Source organism: Pan paniscus, chromosome 19 (genome assembly GCF_029289425.2).
Source record: "Pan paniscus chromosome 19, NHGRI_mPanPan1-v2.0_pri, whole genome shotgun sequence".
NCBI lineage: Eukaryota > Metazoa > Chordata > Mammalia > Primates > Hominidae > Pan > Pan paniscus.
Genome location: NC_073268.2, coordinates 24,586,981 through 24,607,000, shown reverse-complemented (window position 1 = coordinate 24,607,000; position 20,020 = coordinate 24,586,981). Strand labels below are relative to the sequence as shown.

The window sequence follows — 20,020 nt, the reverse complement described above, 5'->3', positions numbered from 1 at the left end:
TCTCCTCCTTTCCCTGGGGCCTGAGCCTCTGTGTGCGTTTCTTCCTCCAGAGATTGGGGCTCAGAATCTTCACAGCTTTGGGCCTTGCAGCTCTGGGCTGCTCTTCAGCCTGGAGTAGCTATCCCCAGATGTGGGACGGAGGTCAAGGGCAAAGCACAAGGCCTCAGGCTGTGTGTCTGCCTGTCCTGTCTGGTTGTTCCTGGTCTGTTCTTCCTCTGTCCACCTGTCCCTCTGGTCAGCCTGTATGTGGAGCCCCTGGCCAGCCTGGGTCTGTGTCTGTGATGGGTCGGTGCACACCTGTCTTGGTGAACTCACATCTTTCTGCCTTGCTCCTGAGTGCATGTGTGTGTTCGCCTCCATTTCTCTGGCCAGCCCGTGTATCTGCCTCCTGGCCTCTTCGGGCTTGTCTTCTTTTCCTGTGTTCTGAGTTCAGGGGTGTGGGTTCCAGATCCCTGGCTGTTGCCCCGTTAGCCCCATGTCTTCCTATTTCTGACTCACCAGCAGCCCTGAGGTCTTTTCCCTGGAAGGGAGGAGTCAGGTGTGTGCTGTGGGTTGGGGGAAGACTCCTGCCCATCCTGCAGCGTTGAGGCAGGTACTGGGATTCTCCTGAGGAGGATCCTTTTAGGTGAATCATTCTCCCCAGCTTTTCTGGCCTGCTCAGGTAGGCGATGGGCAAACGCTTGGGGGCAGCAGCTGGCCTGGCCCTCCTCCCCTAGACTGAGACCGTAGCCAGGCACTGCTCCCACTGTGGGTGTGGACAACCTGACTCCCTCCCCTCCATACCCAGGGCTTCTTCCGCCGCAGCATCCAGAAGAACATGGTGTACACGTGTCACCGGGACAAGAACTGTATCATCAACAAGGTGACTCGGAACCGCTGCCAGTACTGCCGACTGCAGAAGTGCTTCGAAGTGGGCATGTCCAAGGAGTGTGAGTGCCATAGGGCAGGGGCCGAGTCCCGCCTGAGTTGGGGTCTCAGATGCTCCTAAAGACCAAGGGAGCAGGGCTCTGTGGATGTTTGTGCACATGCATGAACACGCATGCCGTGGTGTGCGGGCTCACGGTTGAGGATGGTTTGTGTGTAGCTGCAAGGACCTGTTTGCGAGTCTGGCTGGCTGTGTGTCCACGGGCAGGTCTGTGCTCCGGGACCGTGTATGTGTAACCGTTCCTGTTTCTGCACGTCTGGCTGTGTGTGCTTGTGTATGTGTGCGTGTGTGCATGCTCCAGGATGGCTTTCTTCCAGGCCGTGCTTGGCTTTGGGGTGGGGCTCAGAGGCATAGGCAGTCCCTTCTGATTGTGAGTCTTCGGGGAGGGGCTTGAATTCTGAGGGGTGCTTGGCTGGACTTATGTGTGTATGGGGGGGTGGAAGGGCTGGCACAAGGATCCAAAAGCCATTGTCTAGTTAAGCCTGGGATTCAGAGTTGGAAGAAAGAATTGGGACTTCACGGATCCCAGAGGAAATGGGGTTTCCACTTTGGGCTCAGCTGAGGCCTGATGGAGGGAGGGAGGGAAAGGCTGGACAGGGAGACCCTCTTGTGTTGAATCATGGGTGTTGCCGTGGTGACCGGTGATTGATGATGTCAGAGATAAATGACGCTGACAGACGCCTCCTTGTCTGCGTGGCCGTTGCCATGGAGCCTGAGCCTTGGGGGATGGGATGGGGGAGGGGGCTGCAGGACCCCCTAGCCCTTTGTGGGGAGGGCAGTGGGGAGGGGGCACGGGTGAGATGGTTCTGACTGTTGGACGAAGAGCCCCAGACAGGAATGGAGGGGACTGGAGTGTCCTGCCACAGGAGGCTGGGGATGCCTTGTCCTGAGCCCAGGAAGTGGTGGGTCCTGCTGCAAGAGTGGGTGACAACTCAAGACCCACAAGCCTGGAACCCTTCGCTTAAGGGCTGTCACCTCCTCCTCTCTGTTTGTGCCACCTTCTGCTCTTTTCATGGCAGAAGGACCAGGGAGGGGACCCCTTCTCCCTCCCACTGCCAACTCCCCTTCTCCCTCCCACCGCCAACTCCCCCTCTCCCGGCTGCTCTGTGCCCCGGAGCTGAGCAGCTGCCATTTCAATAGAATTAAAGCTTCCGAATGATAAACGTCTTGTCACAGCTGCAATTTTCTCTTCCCAAATTATCCCCCCACTCTCTCTCTCCCTCTCCCTTCTCTCCCCTGCACTTTATTGAATTTGCAGAATCGACATGAGTGATCTCCAAATTATGCCAGCTACCCCCACCTCGCTACCCCCTCCCTGAGCCCCTCCCCCACCCTCCCTTCCTCCCGCGTCAGCAGCCACCACCACCAGCCCTGTGAATGATTGTGTGTCTGGATAATCGGCTGGTAACGACCCCATCGCTTCTTTAAAGCCGAGTGGTGTGTGTGGCTCAGCGCCCCTGGTGATTTGTCAGCTCCCCAGCTAATGGGCCAAGAGATTCTCCCCGCCAGGCCCCCCACTCTCAGGCTGGGGAGCCCTACTCCCCACTTGCCCCAGGAGCTGCTCAGAGCCAGTCCCAAGGGACCCCCAGGGAGACTGCAGCTGGGAGGGCTGGGTGAGTGGAGGCGGGAGAAGGACCTTCCTGGGGAAAGAGGAGGCAGAGCACCTAGGAGGGCACCGTAGCCTGGAGTGTGAGCTGGAGTAGACGCGTGGGGGACAGCATGCGGCTGGCTACGGGGTTGGGGGGGGGGGTGTGTGTGCAGGGCCACAGCTGTGCTCATGGGGCTTCTGGGGCAGAACTTGATGTTTGGGTTGGGTGGGCATGGAGGGCTGGAGTGCGTGGCAATGCCTTGCCTGCCCGTGAACGCATGCTGTGTGCGCGTGCTTACAAGCCTGGGTGACCTCCTCAGCAGCTGGCAGCTCTCTGTCAGGCTGGGGGTGGACGAGGCCCTGAGCAGCCTGCAGCTGCCCTCTAACCCCCTCTGCCCTCCACAGCTGTGAGAAACGACCGAAACAAGAAGAAGAAGGAGGTGCCCAAGCCCGAGTGCTCTGAGAGCTACACGCTGACGCCGGAGGTGGGGGAGCTCATTGAGAAGGTGCGCAAAGCGCACCAGGAAACCTTCCCTGCCCTCTGCCAGCTGGGCAAATACACTACGGTATGGCTTTCCCCCGGCCTGCAGGGCGGGATTTGCCCAGGGCCACAGGGCCAGGATGGGCCCCTCTCAGGCACCCCTTCTTGTGCCAGGCATTTCCTCCTCCCCGCTGGCTGGATCTCTGCGTCCTTCCCTTCCCCTCTCTTCTCCCTCCTCCTGCTGCCTCTTCCCAAGGAGCTCCCAGGAAGTAAAGGCTGGGTAGAGGGCAGGCCTGTGGGGGCTGGAGCCAGGCCGAGAAGGGGTGCCATGGAGAAGAAGGCCCTCACTCTCCCTCCTCCCCCAGAACAACAGCTCAGAACAACGTGTCTCTCTGGACATTGACCTCTGGGACAAGTTCAGTGAACTCTCCACCAAGTGCATCATTAAGACTGTGGAGTTCGCCAAGCAGCTGCCCGGCTTCACCACCCTCACCATCGCTGACCAGATCACCCTCCTCAAGGCTGCCTGCCTGGACATCCTGGTGAGGGTCTACACCCTGGCCCCCAGGCACTGCCCCTGTGTCCTGGGTAGATGTCCTTCCAGCCAGACAGCCACCCTCCTAAATGTCTGTCTGCAATCAACCTGTCCAAATGCCCACCGCCCAAATGTCTGCCCTTCCTCTCCCCATATGTCCACCTGTCCACTCGTCTCCCTGTCCATTCAGCCACCTAGCAGCCAGATGTGCAGGAGCTCACCTGTTCACCCATACACATATCCAGCCACCCAGCCATCCATCCATTTAGCCAGTAATAAAGAGTCACGTAGGAGCCAGGTGCAGTGGCTCATACCTGTAATCCCAGCACTTTGGGAGGCCGAGCGAGGCAGGAGGATCACTTGAGGCTGGAAGTTCAAGACCACCCTGGGCAACATAGTGAGACCTTATTTCTGCAAAAAACTAAAAAGATTCACCTAGGATCCTCTGGCCAGTGTTCGAGCTGGGTGTCAGGAACCCAGCGGTGAATGCACCACCATCCCCTCTCTTGAAAACCTTCCATGTGAGGCAAGAGATAAGTCAACAGAGGTTGCAAAACTGTGATCAATGCTTCCTGGAGATTGGGGGAGGGCTTGTGACTGCTTGAGCCTGAAGGATGATGTCTCAGAGGAGGTGACATCTAGGGGTTTGTAGAGGGGGAGGTGAGAGGGTAGCCCTAACTCAGGAGCAGGAAGTGAAAGACTTGCTGCTGTGAGGCCATGCTGAGCTCAGGGGACTGCCGGGCACTCGGTGAGGTGAGGTGAGCCCGAGGGTAGACTGGGCTGGAGGCTGGATGCAGGGGGTGGGGACAGGAAGAGGTGGTGGGAACTGCCAAAGTGTAGGCTGGAGGGAGCACTCTCCTTCCTGCTGTCCCTGACAAGGGCTCGGTCCCCCTGTTCCCTCTTGGTCACCTCCAGGGTGGGGAACCTGGGATTTGACGAGGCTGTCATTTCTTTTTATGTTTTTCTTTTTTGAGATGGAGTTTCACTCTTGTCACCCAGGCTGGAGTGCAGTAGTATGATCTTGGCTCACTGCATCCTGCAACTGCTGCCTCCCGGGTTCAAGAGATTCTCCTGCCTCAGCCTCCTGAGTAGCTGGGATTACAGGCACCCGCCACCACACTCGGCTAATTTTTGTATTTTTGTAGAGACGGGGTTTCACCATGTTGGCCAGGCCGGTCTCAAACTCCTGACCTCAGGTGATCCTCCCGCGTGAGCCGGCAGACTGTCATTTCTCCATGGGCACCTCTGAATGTTGAGGCGGGTGATGGGTGGGAGGTTTAGATTGTGCTGCCTGCAGGGGCTCCCATCCCCATGCCGTGGATGCAGGAGGTGCGGTCTGGGTTCCTGCAACCACATTCAAGCCAATACACATTTACTGAGCGCTTGTTGTGTACCTCATCCTGGGAGCTGTAGGCAGCAGCCCAGTGTTCCTTAGCTCCTAGAAATTCTAGGTCCCCTCTACATTCTCTGCATGCAGGCAGGATGACCTGGACCTGCACTATCCAGTACAGTAGCTGCTCACCACATGTGACTCTTTAAATTTAAATTAATTAAAATTAAACTCAATTCAGTTCCTCAGTTGCATTAGCCACATTTCAAGTACTCAGTAGACGCATGTGGCTGGTGGCTGAGGTATGGATGGTGCAGACGTAGAACCTTTCCATCATTGTAGAAAATTCTATCAGACAGCATTGCTCCGGCCACCTGCCAGGTGGTCCTCCGGGAGTGCTGGTGCGGAGTGCTGGTGCCGAGTGCTCAGAGTGGGTTCGGGTTCAGTCCCTGAACCCAAGCATCCTCTGCACCCAGATCCTGCGGATCTGCACGCGGTACACGCCCGAGCAGGACACCATGACCTTCTCGGACGGGCTGACCCTGAACCGGACCCAGATGCACAACGCTGGCTTCGGCCCCCTCACCGACCTGGTCTTTGCCTTCGCCAACCAGCTGCTGCCCCTGGAGATGGATGATGCGGAGACGGGGCTGCTCAGCGCCATCTGCCTCATCTGCGGAGGTGGGCAGGGGGCCTGGGTCTGGGGGCTGGGCTGGGACGGGGGTGCAGCCCTGGAGTCTCTTCCAGGGAGCTCTTTCAGGCCACCTCTGTTAGGTATCTCTAGAGGGCAGGGTCTGGTCTGCAACTACACAGCAAGGGGGCCATGTGGGGCCTGGACTCCTGTTCCCGATTTCTGGGCAACACCCCTTCTAGGGAGGTTAAGAGTGAGGGTTTGAGGGTCGGACCAACCAGGGTCACCTCCTGGCCGATGCATGACCCTGAGCAGGTTGCTGAACTTCTCTGGGCCTCCGTTTCTGTACAGTGGGGGCGGTAACGGTCTCTAGCTCATGAAGTTGATGGGAGGATTACAGTGGTAACAGATACTGTGCAGGTGCCCAGAGCGAGCTCCAGTGCTTGTTAGTTGCTATTTTATTGTTGTGATTTCTGCCATTTCATCTGGTTTCCAGAATAACAGGGGGGAGTGGGAGCCTGCCTGGGAACCCTCTCCCTGCTTGGGGATGGCACTGCCCATTTGGGGTCCCATCCCACGAACTGGGCTCAGGGAGGGTTTGGGGCACCCCCTCACCCTCAGCTCCCGTTGCTCCCTTTTAAGGGCCTCTGTACCCTGCAGCAGCAGAGACCCCATGCCCTGCCCTGTGTGGGGAGGCGCCTGCGAGCTGCCCTCCTCCATGGCCTGGGCAGGTACGCCCCCCGGTGGCCGAGGCTGGGGGTGCAGCTGTGTTCCCAGCTGCTCAGGGGGTGGTTCTGCTTCCTCAGACCGCCAGGACCTGGAGCAGCCGGACCGGGTGGACATGCTGCAGGAGCCGCTGCTGGAGGCGCTAAAGGTCTACGTGCGGAAGCGGAGGCCCAGCCGCCCCCACATGTTCCCCAAGATGCTAATGAAGATTACTGACCTGCGAAGCATCAGCGCCAAGGGTGAGGCTCACAGACCTGGAGGGGTGCCGGCCCCCGACACCTGGCCCAGGCCCCCACATCCAAGCCAGCACCCCATGTCTTTGTGCCAGGACAATACGACACCTGTCCCCATCTGTGTCTAGGCTGAGGTCCCCTAGTGACTCCACTTTGCCGAGGTGGCCTGCCTGTGTCACCTTTGTGTGGTAGTTCAGATCGTGGCTCTGGAACCAGACACGTGGGTGTGTGTCCTTGTGTGGGTCACTTAACAGCTCCTAGCTACAGTTTCCCTTCTGAGGGGCGGGGATAACATTCGTGTTTACAGAGGAGTCAGGATAATCCCTAGCACACAGCGTAGAGGAAGGAAGGGCTTGGCGTCAAGCCCAGGCCGGCAGTCTGGCCCTGGAGCCGGAGTTCGGGACCACTTTGCCCCATTGCCACCAGCCTCTGGACTTGGGGGCTTAAGAGAGCTGGCTCGTGTCAAAGAACTGAATCCCAAGAAAGATGCTAATATCAGCAGTATTGATCTTCCCACCTCGAGCCAGGCTCGCTGGGGCTGGGGGTGGGAGGGCTGGCCCAGCGTGCTGACCTCTGCCCCCTCCTTTCCTGCAGGGGCTGAGCGGGTGATCACGCTGAAGATGGAGATCCCGGGCTCCATGCCGCCTCTCATCCAGGAAATGTTGGAGAACTCAGAGGGCCTGGACACTCTGAGCGGACAGCCGGGGGGTGGGGGGCGGGACGGGGGTGGCCTGGCCCCCCCGCCAGGCAGCTGTAGCCCCAGCCTCAGCCCCAGCTCCAACAGAAGCAGCCCAGCCACCCACTCCCCGTGACCGCCCACGCCACATGGACACAGCCCTCGCCCTCCGCCCCGGCTTTTCTCTGCCTTTCTACCGACCATGTGACCCCGCACCAGCCCTGCCCCCACCTGTCCTCCCGGGCAGTACTGGGGACCTTCCCTGGGGGACGGGGAGGGAGGAGGCAGCGACTCCTTGGACAGAGGCCTGGGCCCTCAGTGGACTGCCTGCTCCCACAGCCTGGGCTGACGTCAGAGGCCGAGGCCGGGAACTGAGTGAGGCCCCTGGTCCTGGGTCTCAGAATGGGTCCTGGGGGCCTCGTGTTCATCAAGACACCCCTCTGCCCAGCTCACCACATCTTCATCACCAGCAAACGCCAGGACTTGGCTCCCCCATCCTCAGAACTCACAAGCCATTGCTCCCCAGCCGGGGAACCTCAACCTCCCCCCTGCCTCGGTTGGTGACAGAGGGGGTGGGACAGGGGCGGGGGGTTCCCCCTGTACATACCCTGCCATACCAACCCCAGGTATTAATTCTCGCTGGTTTTGTTTTTATTTTAATTTTTTTGTTTTGATTTTTTAAATAAGAATTTTCATTTTAAGCACATTTATACTGAAGGAATTTGTGCTGTGTATTGGGGGGAGCTGGATCCAGAGCTGGAGGGGGTGGGTCCGGGGGAGGGAGTGGCTCGGAAGGGGCCCCCACTCTCCTTTCATGTCCCTGTGCCCCCAGTTCTCCTCCTCAGCCTTTTCCTCCTCAGTTTTCTCTTTAAAACTGTGAAGTACTAACTTTCCAAGGCCTGCCTTCCCCTCCCTCCCACTGGAGAAGCCGCCAGCCCCTTTCTCCCTCTGCCTGACCACTGGGTGTGGACGGTGTGGGGCAGCCCTGAAAGGACAGGCTCCTGGCCTTGGCACTTGCCTGCACCCACCATGAGGCATGGAGCAGGGCAGAGCAAGGGCCCCGGGACGCAGAGTTTTCCCAGACCTGGCTCCTCGGCAGAGCTGCCTCCCGTCAGGGCCCACATCATCTAGGCTCCCCAGCCTCCACTGTGAAGGGGCTGGCCAGGGGCCCGAGCTGCCCCCACCCCCGGCCTCAGCCACCAGCACCCCCATAGGGCCCCCAGACACCACACACATGCGCGTGCGCGCGCACACACACACACACACACACACTGGACAGTAGATGGGCCGACACACACTTGGCCCGAGTTCCTCCATTTCCCTGGCCTGACCCCCACCCCCAACCTGTCCCACCCCCGTGCCCCCTCCTTACCCCGCAGGACGGGCCTACAGGGGGGTCTCCCCTCACCCCTGCACCCCCAGCTGGGGAAGCTGGCTCTGCCCCGACCTCCTTCACCAGGGGTTGGGGCCCCTTCCCCTGGAGCCCGTGGGTACACCTGTTACTGTTGGACTTTCCACTGAGATCTACTGGATAAAGAATAAAGTTCTATTTATTCTACACATGCCTCCAGCCTTGCTGCCTCCACCCCCTCCTCTTGGCGTCTGGTCTGGGGGCTTGGGATGGGTTTCGTCATGTGCTCTGGGCCTGTGATGGTCAGGAATGAGCACTGGGGCCAAGGGGCTGGCCAGGGCACCCTTCCAAGCTGCCTTCTGAGGCTTACCTTGTGCTGGGGTCTTTGGAGATGCTGAGAAGGAGAAAGTCCTGCCCCTTGGGAAGCCCTCAGTCTGGGGATCCACACTGCCCATGTCAAGGAGCCCCAGTCTGGGAGTGGGAGAGAAGAGGAGGAAAGCTGCCCCCACCTTCAGGGAACCCCTAGTCTGAGGGAGGAAGCCGGACCCACCCCTAGACATTTCTGGTCCTTGGGAAGCCTTCACCATCACAGCAGGAATGACAGATGGCACAGGAGCTGGGGTCAGGGACTCATAGAAACCTAACAAGAGGCCTGGTGCAGTCGCTCACGCCTGTAATTCCAGCACTTTGGGAGGTTGAGGTGGGCGGATCACTTGAGGTCAGGAGTTCAAAACCAGCCTGGCCAACATGGTGAAACCCCGTCTCTACTAAAAATACAAAAAAGTTAGCTGGGCGTGGTGGCGGGCGCCTGTAATCCCAGCTATTAGGGAGGCTGAGGCAAGAGAATTGCTTGAACTTGGGAGCTGGAGCTTGCAGTGAGCCGAGATCGTGCCATTGCACTCCAGCCTGGGCGACAGAGCAGGACTCCGTCTCAAATAAGAAAGAAAGAAAGAAAAAGAAAGAAGGAAGGAAGGAAAGAAAGGAGAAAGGAAAGGGAAAGGACGAAAGAGAAAGAAAGGGAAGGAAAGAAAGGACAGAAAGGAAAGAAAGAAAGAAAGAAAAGAAGAAAGAAGAAAGAAAGGAAAGAAAGAAAGAAAGAAGAAAGAAACTTAACAAGAACACAGGATTGGGATGGAAGCTGTGGGGGTCTAGCCGGGAGGGAGTAAGGCAAAGGGTTCCTTCTGCTAGAGGCTGCCTGCCATTTCTACGTTAACCACCAGGTGGCGGCAGCGCCTTGCTTGACTCACCGGCCGCCCTAGGCTGGAGGCAACCGTGGGGACCGAGGCGCTTTTCCTCCAGTAAATATTTTCTAACATCTTTACGAGTCTGAAATGAAATCTAACATACTGTACCTGTACACGTGATTTCACAGATCAATATGTTGTCACAACCGTATTATAAAGGATAAATTGAGGGGCAGTGCTATGTGTTTCAATACATTAATGCTTGCCCCTCTTTTGAATGAATACATTTGGATTTAAAAGAAGGTTGGAAGCCATTCTGTACAAGAAGCCCAGGAACATTAAAGAGCATGGGTGGATGTTGGAATAAAAATCGGCATGTTTGATCTATAATAAAACAATGCAAAAAAAGCCCAAACAAAACCCTTAATGGTTTTTTCTTTATCTTTTCTTTTCTTTTCTTTTTTGAGACAGAGTCTTGCTGTGTCACCCAGGCTGGAGGGCAGTGGCGCAATCTCGGCTCACTGCAAGCTCCGCCTCCCGGGTTCACGCCATTGCCATTCTCCTGCCTCAGCCTCCCCAGCAGCTGGGACTACTGGCACACGTCGCCACACCCGGCTAATTTTTGTATTTTTAGTAGAGATGGGGTTTCACTGTGTTGGCCAGGATGGTCTCGATCTCCTGACCTCATGATCCGCCCGCCTCGGCCTCCCAAAGTGCTGGGATTACAGGCGTGAGCCACCGTGCCTGGCCTCAAAACCCTTAATGTTTTACATGTAAAACAGGGTTTGGGCCCAGGGTTTTCACTTATGCCAATGTCCAGTTGGACATTCTAAAGTTGTGCCTGAGGCTGGGTGCAGTGGCGCAAGCCTGTAATCTCAGAACTTTGGGAGGCAGAGGCTGACGGATCACTTGAGTCCAGGAGTTCAAGACCAGCCTGGGCAACATGGTGAAACCCTGCCTCTACAAAAAAAAAATACAAAAATTAGCCTAGCCTTGTAGTGTGCATCTGTGGTGTCAGCTACTTGGGGGGGGCGGGGGGGCTCAGGTGGGAGAGTTGCTGGATCCCTGGAGGTTGAGGCTGCAGTGAGCCGTGATAACACCACTGCACTCTAGTCTGGGCAACAGATGGAGACCCTGTCTCAAAGAATAAAAATAAAAACAAAAAAGTTGTGCCAAGCAGGTTTTTATTTCAAAAGGATATCTTGACGTCCATAGCCCTTGCCCACTAAATGCCAATGGGGTCCCCCATCATTGTGAAAACAAAGCAGTGGCCCCCACATTTACAAAATGCCCCTTGGGGTAGTGCCTTTGCTGTTGGGAACCTCTAGTCTTGGGGTTGTCCTCAGTGGTCCACAGTTCACTGCTGTTGAGCAGAGTTGCTCAGCTTCAGCACCAATGTGAAGATCTGAGCCAGGTTGTGGGGGCTGTCCTGTGCATTGCAGGATGCTAAGCAACATCTCCAACCTTCCGCCCATGAAACCCTAGTGGTGCTTCTCCCCCACCCCAGCTGTAACAACCAAATATGTCTCCAGACACTGCTAAACGCCCCCCCTGGGGGGCAAAATCACCCCCAGGTGAGATCCACTGCTGTGGAGTGTGGTCCTCCAGGGCTGATGTGCTTTGCACTGAGCCAGGGCCCATCCTCCGCAGAGAGACTGAGCCAGAGGAAGGTGACCGGGATGCCACCTGGGCAGAGCTGCAACAGGCTTGACAGGCCTACGGGAGTGCAGGGCAGAGGCACTGAATCAGGCTTGGGGCAGGGCTCAGAAGCCTTCCTGGAAGAGGTGGCCCCTCTCAGCTAAATCTCTTTTTAATTTAATTTTATTTATTTTGAGACGGAGTCTCCCGCTGTAGCCGAGGCTCATTGCTAAATCTCTAGAGGAAAGAATTGGCTAGGTGGGTGCAGATTTGGAAGACTTAGTATGAAAAAAAGAAGTAAACTATCTCCTTAATACTTTTTAATATCAATGAGGCATTAAGATGAAAATATTTTGGGTGTGCTAGGTTAAATAAAATACGTGACTAAAATTAATTTCATTTGTTTCCTTTTACTTTTTTAATGTGGCTAATGAAAAACTTGAAACTACATACATGGCTCACATGCTATTTCCATCGGATGATGCTGATCTTGAACATCACCTGACACACAGTAGGTACCCTACAAATATTTGTTGAATGAATACATCTGGAAAACAGCAGCACAGCCCCATCTGGGTTTGTGTGGAGGGGTCTGGGTTGTGGACACAGAACTGTCATCAGAGAGATGGTGCCCACCATAGCATGGATAGTGTTCGGGCATGGCAGTGGTGTAGGCCTGGGGACACCTTCAGTTTCTCATCCAACACATATTTACTGAGCACATACTACGTGCCATGGAAGGGGAGAGAGCAATGCCATCCTGCAGGAGAAGTGCTTTCCCTACGGAAGCGAGGGGCATCCAGCTCTGTCTTGGGGTGGGGGCTACCAGGGGAGCCCTCTCCTTGAAGGTGTCTGTTTTCTTCCCAAGTGACAACAATAGGTGGGTGGGCATTAGCTAGGGGAGGAGAAGGCTGCAGGAAGCAGCGGCTACTCTGGGCAAAGGAACAGCACATTCAAACGCTTGGCAGCAAGCGGGTCTGGTGCTTGTTAGAACAGAAAATTCCCTATGGTTCTGAGCACACCTGGAAGCCGGTGCTGTGGAGTCGAAGGCCTGACAGGGGCAGGGCTTCAGAAGGAAGCTTTGTGAAGGCGCTTGACTCACCCTGAGGGCAGGGGTGCTGCCCTCAGTCCCGGGTTTAAGTGGGGGGGGGGGGCTATTCAGAAACACCTCCCACTGCTGTGTGGGGCACAGGAGAGCTGAGAAAGACGCCAGGAACTCAGAAGGACAGGGTGGGGTGATGGCGGGGAACGCACAGCCTGGTAGGCAGGATGCGGTGAGGCCCTCAAGGTGCAGTCCGATGACGGCCCCTGGATTTCTCGCTTAGGTCCTGGGTGATCTTATGGAGAGCAGCCCACTGGCTGGTGAAGGGGGAGGGCAGACGGGAGGGGAGACACAGGAGGGGGATGCGCTGCATAGGCAGCAGCTCTTCGAATGCCCGCAAGTAGGAAGAAGGGGGTGGTTGGAAGGGAAGGCCGGGCCGGGAGCGCGTGTGTTTTGGGAGCTTTCTCCTGAGGACAGAAGGGACTTTCCCGTTTATAGCCTGGGGGAGCAGTAGCGGCGGGGAGGATGAAGATGGAGGAGGGAGGCATAACACATGTCTGGGTTGCCCTCTGGCCCGCCGCCCACCCCCACCCCACCTCCATGAAAGCGCCCAGCCCCCGCCTCGCCACAAGGGGTACAGTGAGGATGTTGCTCATAGGCTCCCGAGGATTGAGGCCTGCCCGGGGAAAGGGAGCCTCTCCTCCTCTTCCCTCCCTGGGCGGGGTCTCTTGGGAGGGGGGGACAGACCTCCTGTGATGCCCTGGCAGGTGGGCTGGGTTAGGGTGGTAGGGAGGGAGCCATTGTGGCTGCAGCTGGCATCGGATCCTGGCCACCCCCGCAGTGCATATCAGAGATCACACACACACGCGTGCACACACAGAGGTCACGCAGGATGTACACATGCACACATAGCGCACAAGGATGTTTCTGTGTACAGGTGTGCACACGCAGCCCACACAGAATGGACATGTGCGTGTGTGCACAATGCACTCACACAAAGCTCACAAGGATGTGAGTACACAGCTCTCACGGGGCATATGTTTCTGTGTGCATGTGCACGCAGCTCACCCGGGAGGGTTACGTGTGTCTGTGTGCACAAGTGGGCCTCACGCAGGGTGTACACATGCGCGCACATGCACAGCGCTCACACAGGGTGTACAGGTGCGCGTGTACTCAGCTCACAGTGCTTATGTGTCCGTGTATGCACACTCGCAGAGAGCCCACAGGGGGACCACTCTCTCTCTGAACACAGAGAATGCCTGAGAATGCTGGCATCACAGTTGTTTTTGTCCCCAGTAAAACAACCACTCTCCACCTTCCGCTCTGTTCTCCCCCTCGGGTCCACTCTCTCTCAGGGTCCTGGTCTCCTTCCTTTCCACCTGGGTGGTGGCATCCAGGACCTGCCTGAGTTCATTCTCCGCCCCCAGCCCCGCCTGCCCCAGGTGCCGCCGGCAGCCACTGGGAGGCAGTACGAGGCAAGTGCGATGCCGCCCGCGGGCCGTCCCCACAACGCGTCTCCTGCCGGGGCAGGTCCCGCGACAGCTCTGGTGGAAGCAGCTTCCGGCTTCTGCGGTGCGGGCGGAGGTGGCGGGGTCCGGCCCTCGCCGTCCAGTCCGCGCGAGGCGGTGCCCGCCCCTAGATGGCCAGGTCTCGGCGGCCGGTGGCCGGTGACGCCTTGCCGCGGCCGCTGCCGCACTCGCGGAGGCTGGCCGGCGCCGGGTGCGCATAGGCCGGCGGGGCGCAGGGCTCGGGGCCGGGGCGCCGGGAGGGCAGGGCCGGTGGCGGAGGTGGCGGCGGCGGCGGGAGCAGCTTCTGCGCCTCTTCGTGTGCACGGTTGCAGCGGTTGTCACGCTCCCCGGCGCGCGGGCGGCCCTTCCAGAGCAGGTGGCCCAGCTCGGCTACGCTGAGCAGCGCCGACAGCAGCCCCACCGCGAAATAGAAGAGCACGAAGACGGTCTTCTCGGTGGGCCGGCTCACGAAGCAGTCGACCGTGTGCGGGCAGGGCGGACCGGCGCACGCGAAGTGCGGGGCCACGCGGAAGCCGTAGAGCAGCGCCTGGCCGCCCAGGAAGGTCAGCTCGGCCAGCAGGCGCAGCGCCACGCTCAGCAGGTAGCAGCGGCGCGCGCGGCGGGCGCGCAGGGCGCACGGCGCGCACTGGGCCTCGGGCAGTCCGGGGGCGCACTGCGCCGCCGCCTCAGCGCCGCCCGCCTCCTTGCCTGCCCGGTGCATGGAGTAGACGACGAACAGCACCGGGGGCGCCGAGAGCAGCAGGATGTGGAAGAGCCAGAAGCGGTAGTGGGAGACCGGGAAGGCGCGGTCGTAGCAGGTCTGGCGACAGCCCGGCTGCAGCGTGTTGCACACGAACTCCTCTTGCTCGTCCTCGAACACGGCGCCGCCCACCGTGGCCAGCACCAGGATGCGGAAGATCAGCATGACCACCAGCCAGAGGCGGCCCACGAGCGGCGACTGCAGCTGCACGGCGTCCAGCAGCGAGCCCAGGAACGCCCACTCCCCCATGGCGCTGGGGACGCGGGGCGGGGAGTCAGGGGATGGGGCAAGTCAGGGACCCCTGCCCCTTCCAAGCCTATCGGGGTGGGGTCCGTTGGACCTTCTCTGACTTCAGGGTGAGTCGTGAGGTAGGAGAGGCCCGGGTTTAGCGATGAGACCAGTATGAAACGGAGGGCCACGGCAGGGCCCGAGGGGAGCAGGCGACGCTCAGCTATGGGTTCCCTTCTCTTTGGGGCCGATGGGTGCTGGGGAGGATCCCCCATTTGCATTTTAGCCGCACCCCCTGAGCCGTCTCCGTTCGACCCTGGGATCCTCCAGATCCCAGATTCTTAGGAAGGACGTTGGAGATCAGCTGGACCAGCCCCTGACTTGCCTGGTTTCGGAAGCGGAAACCCAGCGGTGCCCTTAGCTGTCAAGGATGCTGTGGGAAGAGTGGAGCCTCGAACCCGAGCCGCTAGACCCAATTTGGTGCCCATGGGAGGAGTGGGAGTGGCAGAGGCAGCGAGACCACTCCTTTCTTGGCCCACCATTTCTCTCACCATTTTTACTGCAGTGAACTCCTCTCAGGGTGGGGGGCTGGTACAGAGGCAACTCCGCTTTCATAACTGTCACAGGGTCCTTTGTCGGAGGTGTCCCTGCCCTCCTACCCCAGCGTGGTGGGAGTGCGACGCCAGGCTTCTCCCTCCTCCCCGGCCTCCTGTGCCTCCAGCCTCCACATCTCCTGAGAGCCTCCCCACCCCACACTTACACAGGTCCCCACACGCCCCTGGTGCTCCTAAACCGCCACCCAACCCCACTCACCCTGGGGCCGGGACTGGGGTGTCAGAGCTGAGCCAGGGACCTTGGGAGGTGGCTGGGACCGGCGCCTCCTGCTCCCTCTTTCATTTTCCCTTTCGGATTTGGCCAGGATGGAGGACAGGACAGGATGGCTGAGAGGGGCTAGCGCTCCCCCTTCTCTTAAAGGAACAGGGTGACCTTGCTGGCTGGCTCCGCCCTTGGGAACAGGCACGGACCACGCCCCTTGCTGGGCTCTGTGGCCCTCACTTTTTAGCTAAATTTCCATCTGGAAATGGGGGAGGGGGGTAACCAGAGCCACATCCTTTATCGAGGAAGCTGGGGGATTCCTAGAAGCCCTTCCCAGACAGACCCTCAGTCTGGAGCCTAGATCCACTACGCACTAACCATGCCCTGTGAAGATGGTCTTCGGGGACAGAGGGAGGTTTGATGCTGGAGTTTAAGGGGCAGCAAACATCTAACAGCTTCCGGTTCCAGCTCTGCCACCGCTCACCTTGGACAACTCATTCGGCGGTACTGAGCCAGGCTTTCCTGCCTAGTCAACAAAGGCGGCCAGTCCAGCTGACCCCCAAGTTTCCTTCCAGCTTTACATCTTTTTTGGAACGGGGTCTCTCTACATAGCCCAGGTCGATCTTGAACTCCTGGCTTCAAGTGATCCTCACACCTTAGCCTCCTGAGTAGCTGGGATTCTCTACTTCTTAATATTGAATTCCCAACCATATTACAGAGAACCAAAAAAAACCCTCGTGCCTGCAAAAAAAAAAAAAAAAAAAATCCCATATGGAAAACCATTAAAATATCCCAAGTGCCTGGCTTTGATAGTTAAATAAAATCTTTGGTTTCCTTCCCACTTTTCTGTTATTTCCAGCTTTACTATAATGAACATGTTATTTATTTATTTATTTTTAATTTGTTTGTTTTGAGATGGAGTCTAGCTCTGTTGCCCAGGCTGGAGTGCAGTGGCACGATCTTGGCTGAACGCAACCTCCGCCTCCCGGGTTCAAGCGATTCTCCTGCCTCAGCCTCCCCAGTAGCTGGGATTACAGGCATGCGCCACCATGCCCGGCTAATTTTTGTATTTTTAGTAGAGGTGGGGTTTCGCCATGTTGGCCAGGCTGATCTCGAACTCTTGACCTCAAACAATCCGCCCATCTCAGCCTCCCAAAGTGCTGGGATTACGGGCGTGAGCTACCACGCCCGGCCTAACATGTTATTTTATTATTTATTTGTTTATTTATTGAGACAGAGTTTTGCTCTTGTTGCCCAGGCTGGAGTGCAGTGGTGTGATCTCAGCTCACCGCAACCTCCGCCTCCCGGGTTCAAGCGATTCTCCTGCCTCAGCCTCCTGAATAGCTGGGATTACGGGCATGTGCCACCATGCCCAGCTAATTTTGTATTTTTAGTAGAGACAGGATCTCTCCATGTTGGTCAGGCTGGTCTCGAAACCCTGACCTCAGGTGATCCACTTGCCTCGGCCTCCCAAAGTGCTGGGATTACAGGCTTGAGTCACCGCGCCCAGCCTCATGTTATTTTATAATGTGAAAAATAGGACTTTTTTCCCCCCAGAAGGCTCTGAATTGAGAGTTCCCTCCTACTGCCCTGGGTGGCGGGGGAAGCTGTTTTATGGAGAAGGGAGTAAGGGTGACCGACGGTGATCTGAGTGGTCAGGGAGGGGACACTCCAGGCTGAGATGTTTGGTTGTCTGCTCTGCCTTCCTAGGGGTCCGCCTGAGTGCATAGCAAAACCTGCTTCACCTATGCACCTGCTGGGCCAGTCCCCGTGTGGAACCCCGTTAGCTCCATATGCCAATGAGCTCATTCGGTTCTCTGTCAATGGTGGCATGAGGGCACTATTTACACCAGGGGAAACTGAGACTCAGAGGGTCTAAGCCACTTGCCTGCTGTCGCGCAGCCGGTAAATAGCAGATCCAGGCCTATGCGAGGCCCAACTAGTTCTTGAGCCCAAGCTCTTGAGCCTTTCATGGAACTGTCCTCCATCCAGCCTGGCTGGGCTTCCCAGGTGGTGTCCCAGGGCCTGACAGTCCCCAGGAGGGGTTGCCTCTATGCCAGCCTTGTGTGGGGCTGGTGGGTGCAGGCACTGGAGGGAGGTCATGCCTGCCCCTCTGAAGAAGGGCAGCAGGACTCACCTCCTTGGTCACAGTTCCTCTCCCTATCAGCCATGGGTGCCTGTGTGGTTTTCCATATGCTGACGCAGACCCCCAGGTCCACTTTCAGGAAGGGGAAGGCACGTACCCTTCACCCACCACTCCCTCCAGCTCAGGGGCCCAGCCCCTGCAGGAAAAACTCTAGGTAAACTCCTGCTTGTGTGTGTTGGGGAACCCTCCTGCCCTCGTGCAGGCTTCCCTTGGGAGTGGGCCTGGGTGGGGGACGCTGCCCTGGAGAAAGTCCAAGGGAAAAAGCACATGCTGGAGCCCCAGATTCTGAAAACAGGATGTGGGTTGGGGGCGCTGCTGGCCTCACCCTCCCGACCTCCCTCTGCCCCTGGCAAAGCTGCTACCGGCCCCCTGCCCCCAGCCACAGGGGCTCAGGGTCACATCTCATCTCCCTTGACTGTCCAGGAATGGTCCCCACCCCGTCCTGTCCCGTGGCTCCTGCTGGGTCAGGCCATTGGCGCCACCTGGAAAAAGCCCATCAGCCCTGCGGGAATGGAAAGCAGCTGAGGCGGTGGGCCAGGGTGGGGCGGGAAGTGGAGAGCCTGCAGTCACCCTGCGCTGTCTGCAGCCTGTGATGCCACAGGGCCAGAACCAGAGACTCTACAGTCTCAGGCCCGGTCCTCCTTCCCTGATAGCGCCATCCAGCCTGAGAGGAGGTGTTGCTGACGCTGCCTCGATCTGGCAGCCGGTGGCCCATTCTCGGCCATGCTTAAAGACTGGGGCTGGGGGCCGGGTGCAGTGGCTCACGCCTGTAATCCCAGCACTTTGGGAGGCCGAGGCAGGCGGATCACAAGGTCAGGAGATCGAGACCATCCTGGCTAACACGGTGAAACCCCGTCTCTACTAAAAAATACAAAAAATTAGCTGGGTGTCATGGCGGGCGCCTGTAGTCCCAGCTACTTGGGAGGCTGAGGCAGGAGAATGGCGTGAACCTGGGAGGTGGAGCTTGCAGTGAGCCGAGATGGCACCACTGCACTCCAGCCTGGGCAACAGAGCAAGACTCCATCTCAAAAAAAAAAAAAAAAAAAATCTGGGGCTGGGCTGAGAGGCCAATCCTGCCTCGCTCCGGTCTCTGTTCCAGACACCTCTCCCTGGCCATCGGATTGTGGGGCCACTGCTCACGTAAGACACACATAGGTGCACGTATGTGTTTGTACCCAGTAACTATCAGCCATGGTCAACCCCACCATGTTCTTCAACATCGCCGCTGACAGTGAGCCCTTGGGCTGTGTCGCCTTCGAGCTGTTTGCAGACAAGTTTCCAAAGACAGCAGAAAACTTTGGTGCTCTGAGCACTGGAGAGAAAGGGTTTGGTTATAAGAGTTCCTGCTTTCACAGAATTATTCCAGGGTTTATGTGTCAGGGTGGTGGCTTCACACGCCATAATGGCACTGGTGGCAAGTCCATCTGCAGGGAGAAATCTGATGATGAGAACTTCTTCCTGAAGCATACAGTCCTGGCATCTTGTCCATGGCAAATGCTGGACCCAACACAAACCGTTCCCAGTTTTTCATCTGCATTGCCAAGACTGAGTGGTTGGACGGCAAGGGTGTGGTCTTTGGCAAGGTGAAAGAAGGCATGAATATTGCAGAGGCCAGGGAGCGCTTTGGGTCCAGGAATGGCAAGACCAGCAAGATCACCATTGCTGACTGTGGGCAACTCTAATGAGTTTGACTTGTGTTTTATCTTAACCACCAGCCCATTCCTTCTGTAGCTCAGGAGAGCACCCTCCACCCCATTTGCTCACAGTATCCTAGAATCTTTGTGCTCTCGATCAGTTCGCGTTGAGTTCCCTGTTTTCCTTGTTCCTTTCCATGCCTAGCTGGATTGCAGAATTAAGCTTATGATTATGAAATAAAAACTAACTAACTAAATAAAAATAAATTATTTGTAAGGCCTGGCATGGTGGCTCATGCCTGTAATCCCAGCACTTTGGGAGGCCGAGGCGGGTAGAGCACCTGAGGTCAGGAGTTCGAGACCAGCCTGGCCAACATGGTGAAATCCCATCTCTACTAAAAAATACAAAAATTAGCTGGGCATGGTGGCACATGCCCGTATTCCCAGCTAGTCAGGAGAATTGCTTGAACTCAGGAGGTGGAGGTTGCAGTGAGCCAAGATCGTGCCACTGCAGGCCAACCTGGGCAACAGAGGGAGACTCTATCTCAAAAAAAAAATTATTTGTAGAGATGAGGGTCTTGCTGTGTT

General features: G+C 57.4%; 2 protein-coding genes and 1 pseudogene across 6 annotated transcripts in view; 2 read left to right on the top strand and 1 right to left on the bottom strand.

Annotated features, from left to right (window-relative positions):
• RARA (retinoic acid receptor alpha) overlaps nt 1-8,683 on the top strand; it is a 48,474-nt gene extending 39,791 nt beyond the window's left edge. For all 5 annotated transcript variants that reach the window (XM_008956765.4, XM_008956764.3, XM_063598663.1 and 2 more), the window contains 6 exons: nt 788-929; nt 2,919-3,079; nt 3,360-3,536; nt 5,336-5,540; nt 6,297-6,455; nt 7,044-8,683. In XM_008956765.4, coding sequence (XP_008955013.1) covers nt 788-929; nt 2,919-3,079; nt 3,360-3,536; nt 5,336-5,540; nt 6,297-6,455; nt 7,044-7,261 — 1,062 coding nt within the window. In that variant the 3' untranslated portion in view covers nt 7,262-8,683. The remainder of the gene's footprint in view (nt 1-787; nt 930-2,918; nt 3,080-3,359; nt 3,537-5,335; nt 5,541-6,296; nt 6,456-7,043) is intronic.
• Nucleotides 8,684-11,697: 3,014 nt separating this feature from the next.
• GJD3 (gap junction protein delta 3) lies at nt 11,698-17,135 on the bottom strand. The gene has a single exon (XM_057300249.2). The coding sequence runs from the start codon at nt 14,855-14,857 to the stop codon at nt 13,976-13,978; it is 882 nt and encodes a 293-aa protein (XP_057156232.1). The 5' UTR covers nt 14,858-17,135; the 3' UTR covers nt 11,698-13,975.
• A 38-nt stretch (nt 17,136-17,173) lies between these two features.
• Nucleotides 17,174-19,679, top strand: LOC100967887 (peptidyl-prolyl cis-trans isomerase A-like; annotated as a pseudogene).
• Nucleotides 19,680-20,020: the final 341 nt, after the last annotated feature.

Excerpts from the sequence above, each read along its gene's own strand:
- GJD3 (XM_057300249.2), bottom strand. The coding sequence starts at position 14,857 with ATGGGGGAGTGGGCGTTCCTGGGCTCGCTGCTGGACGCCGTGCAGCTG.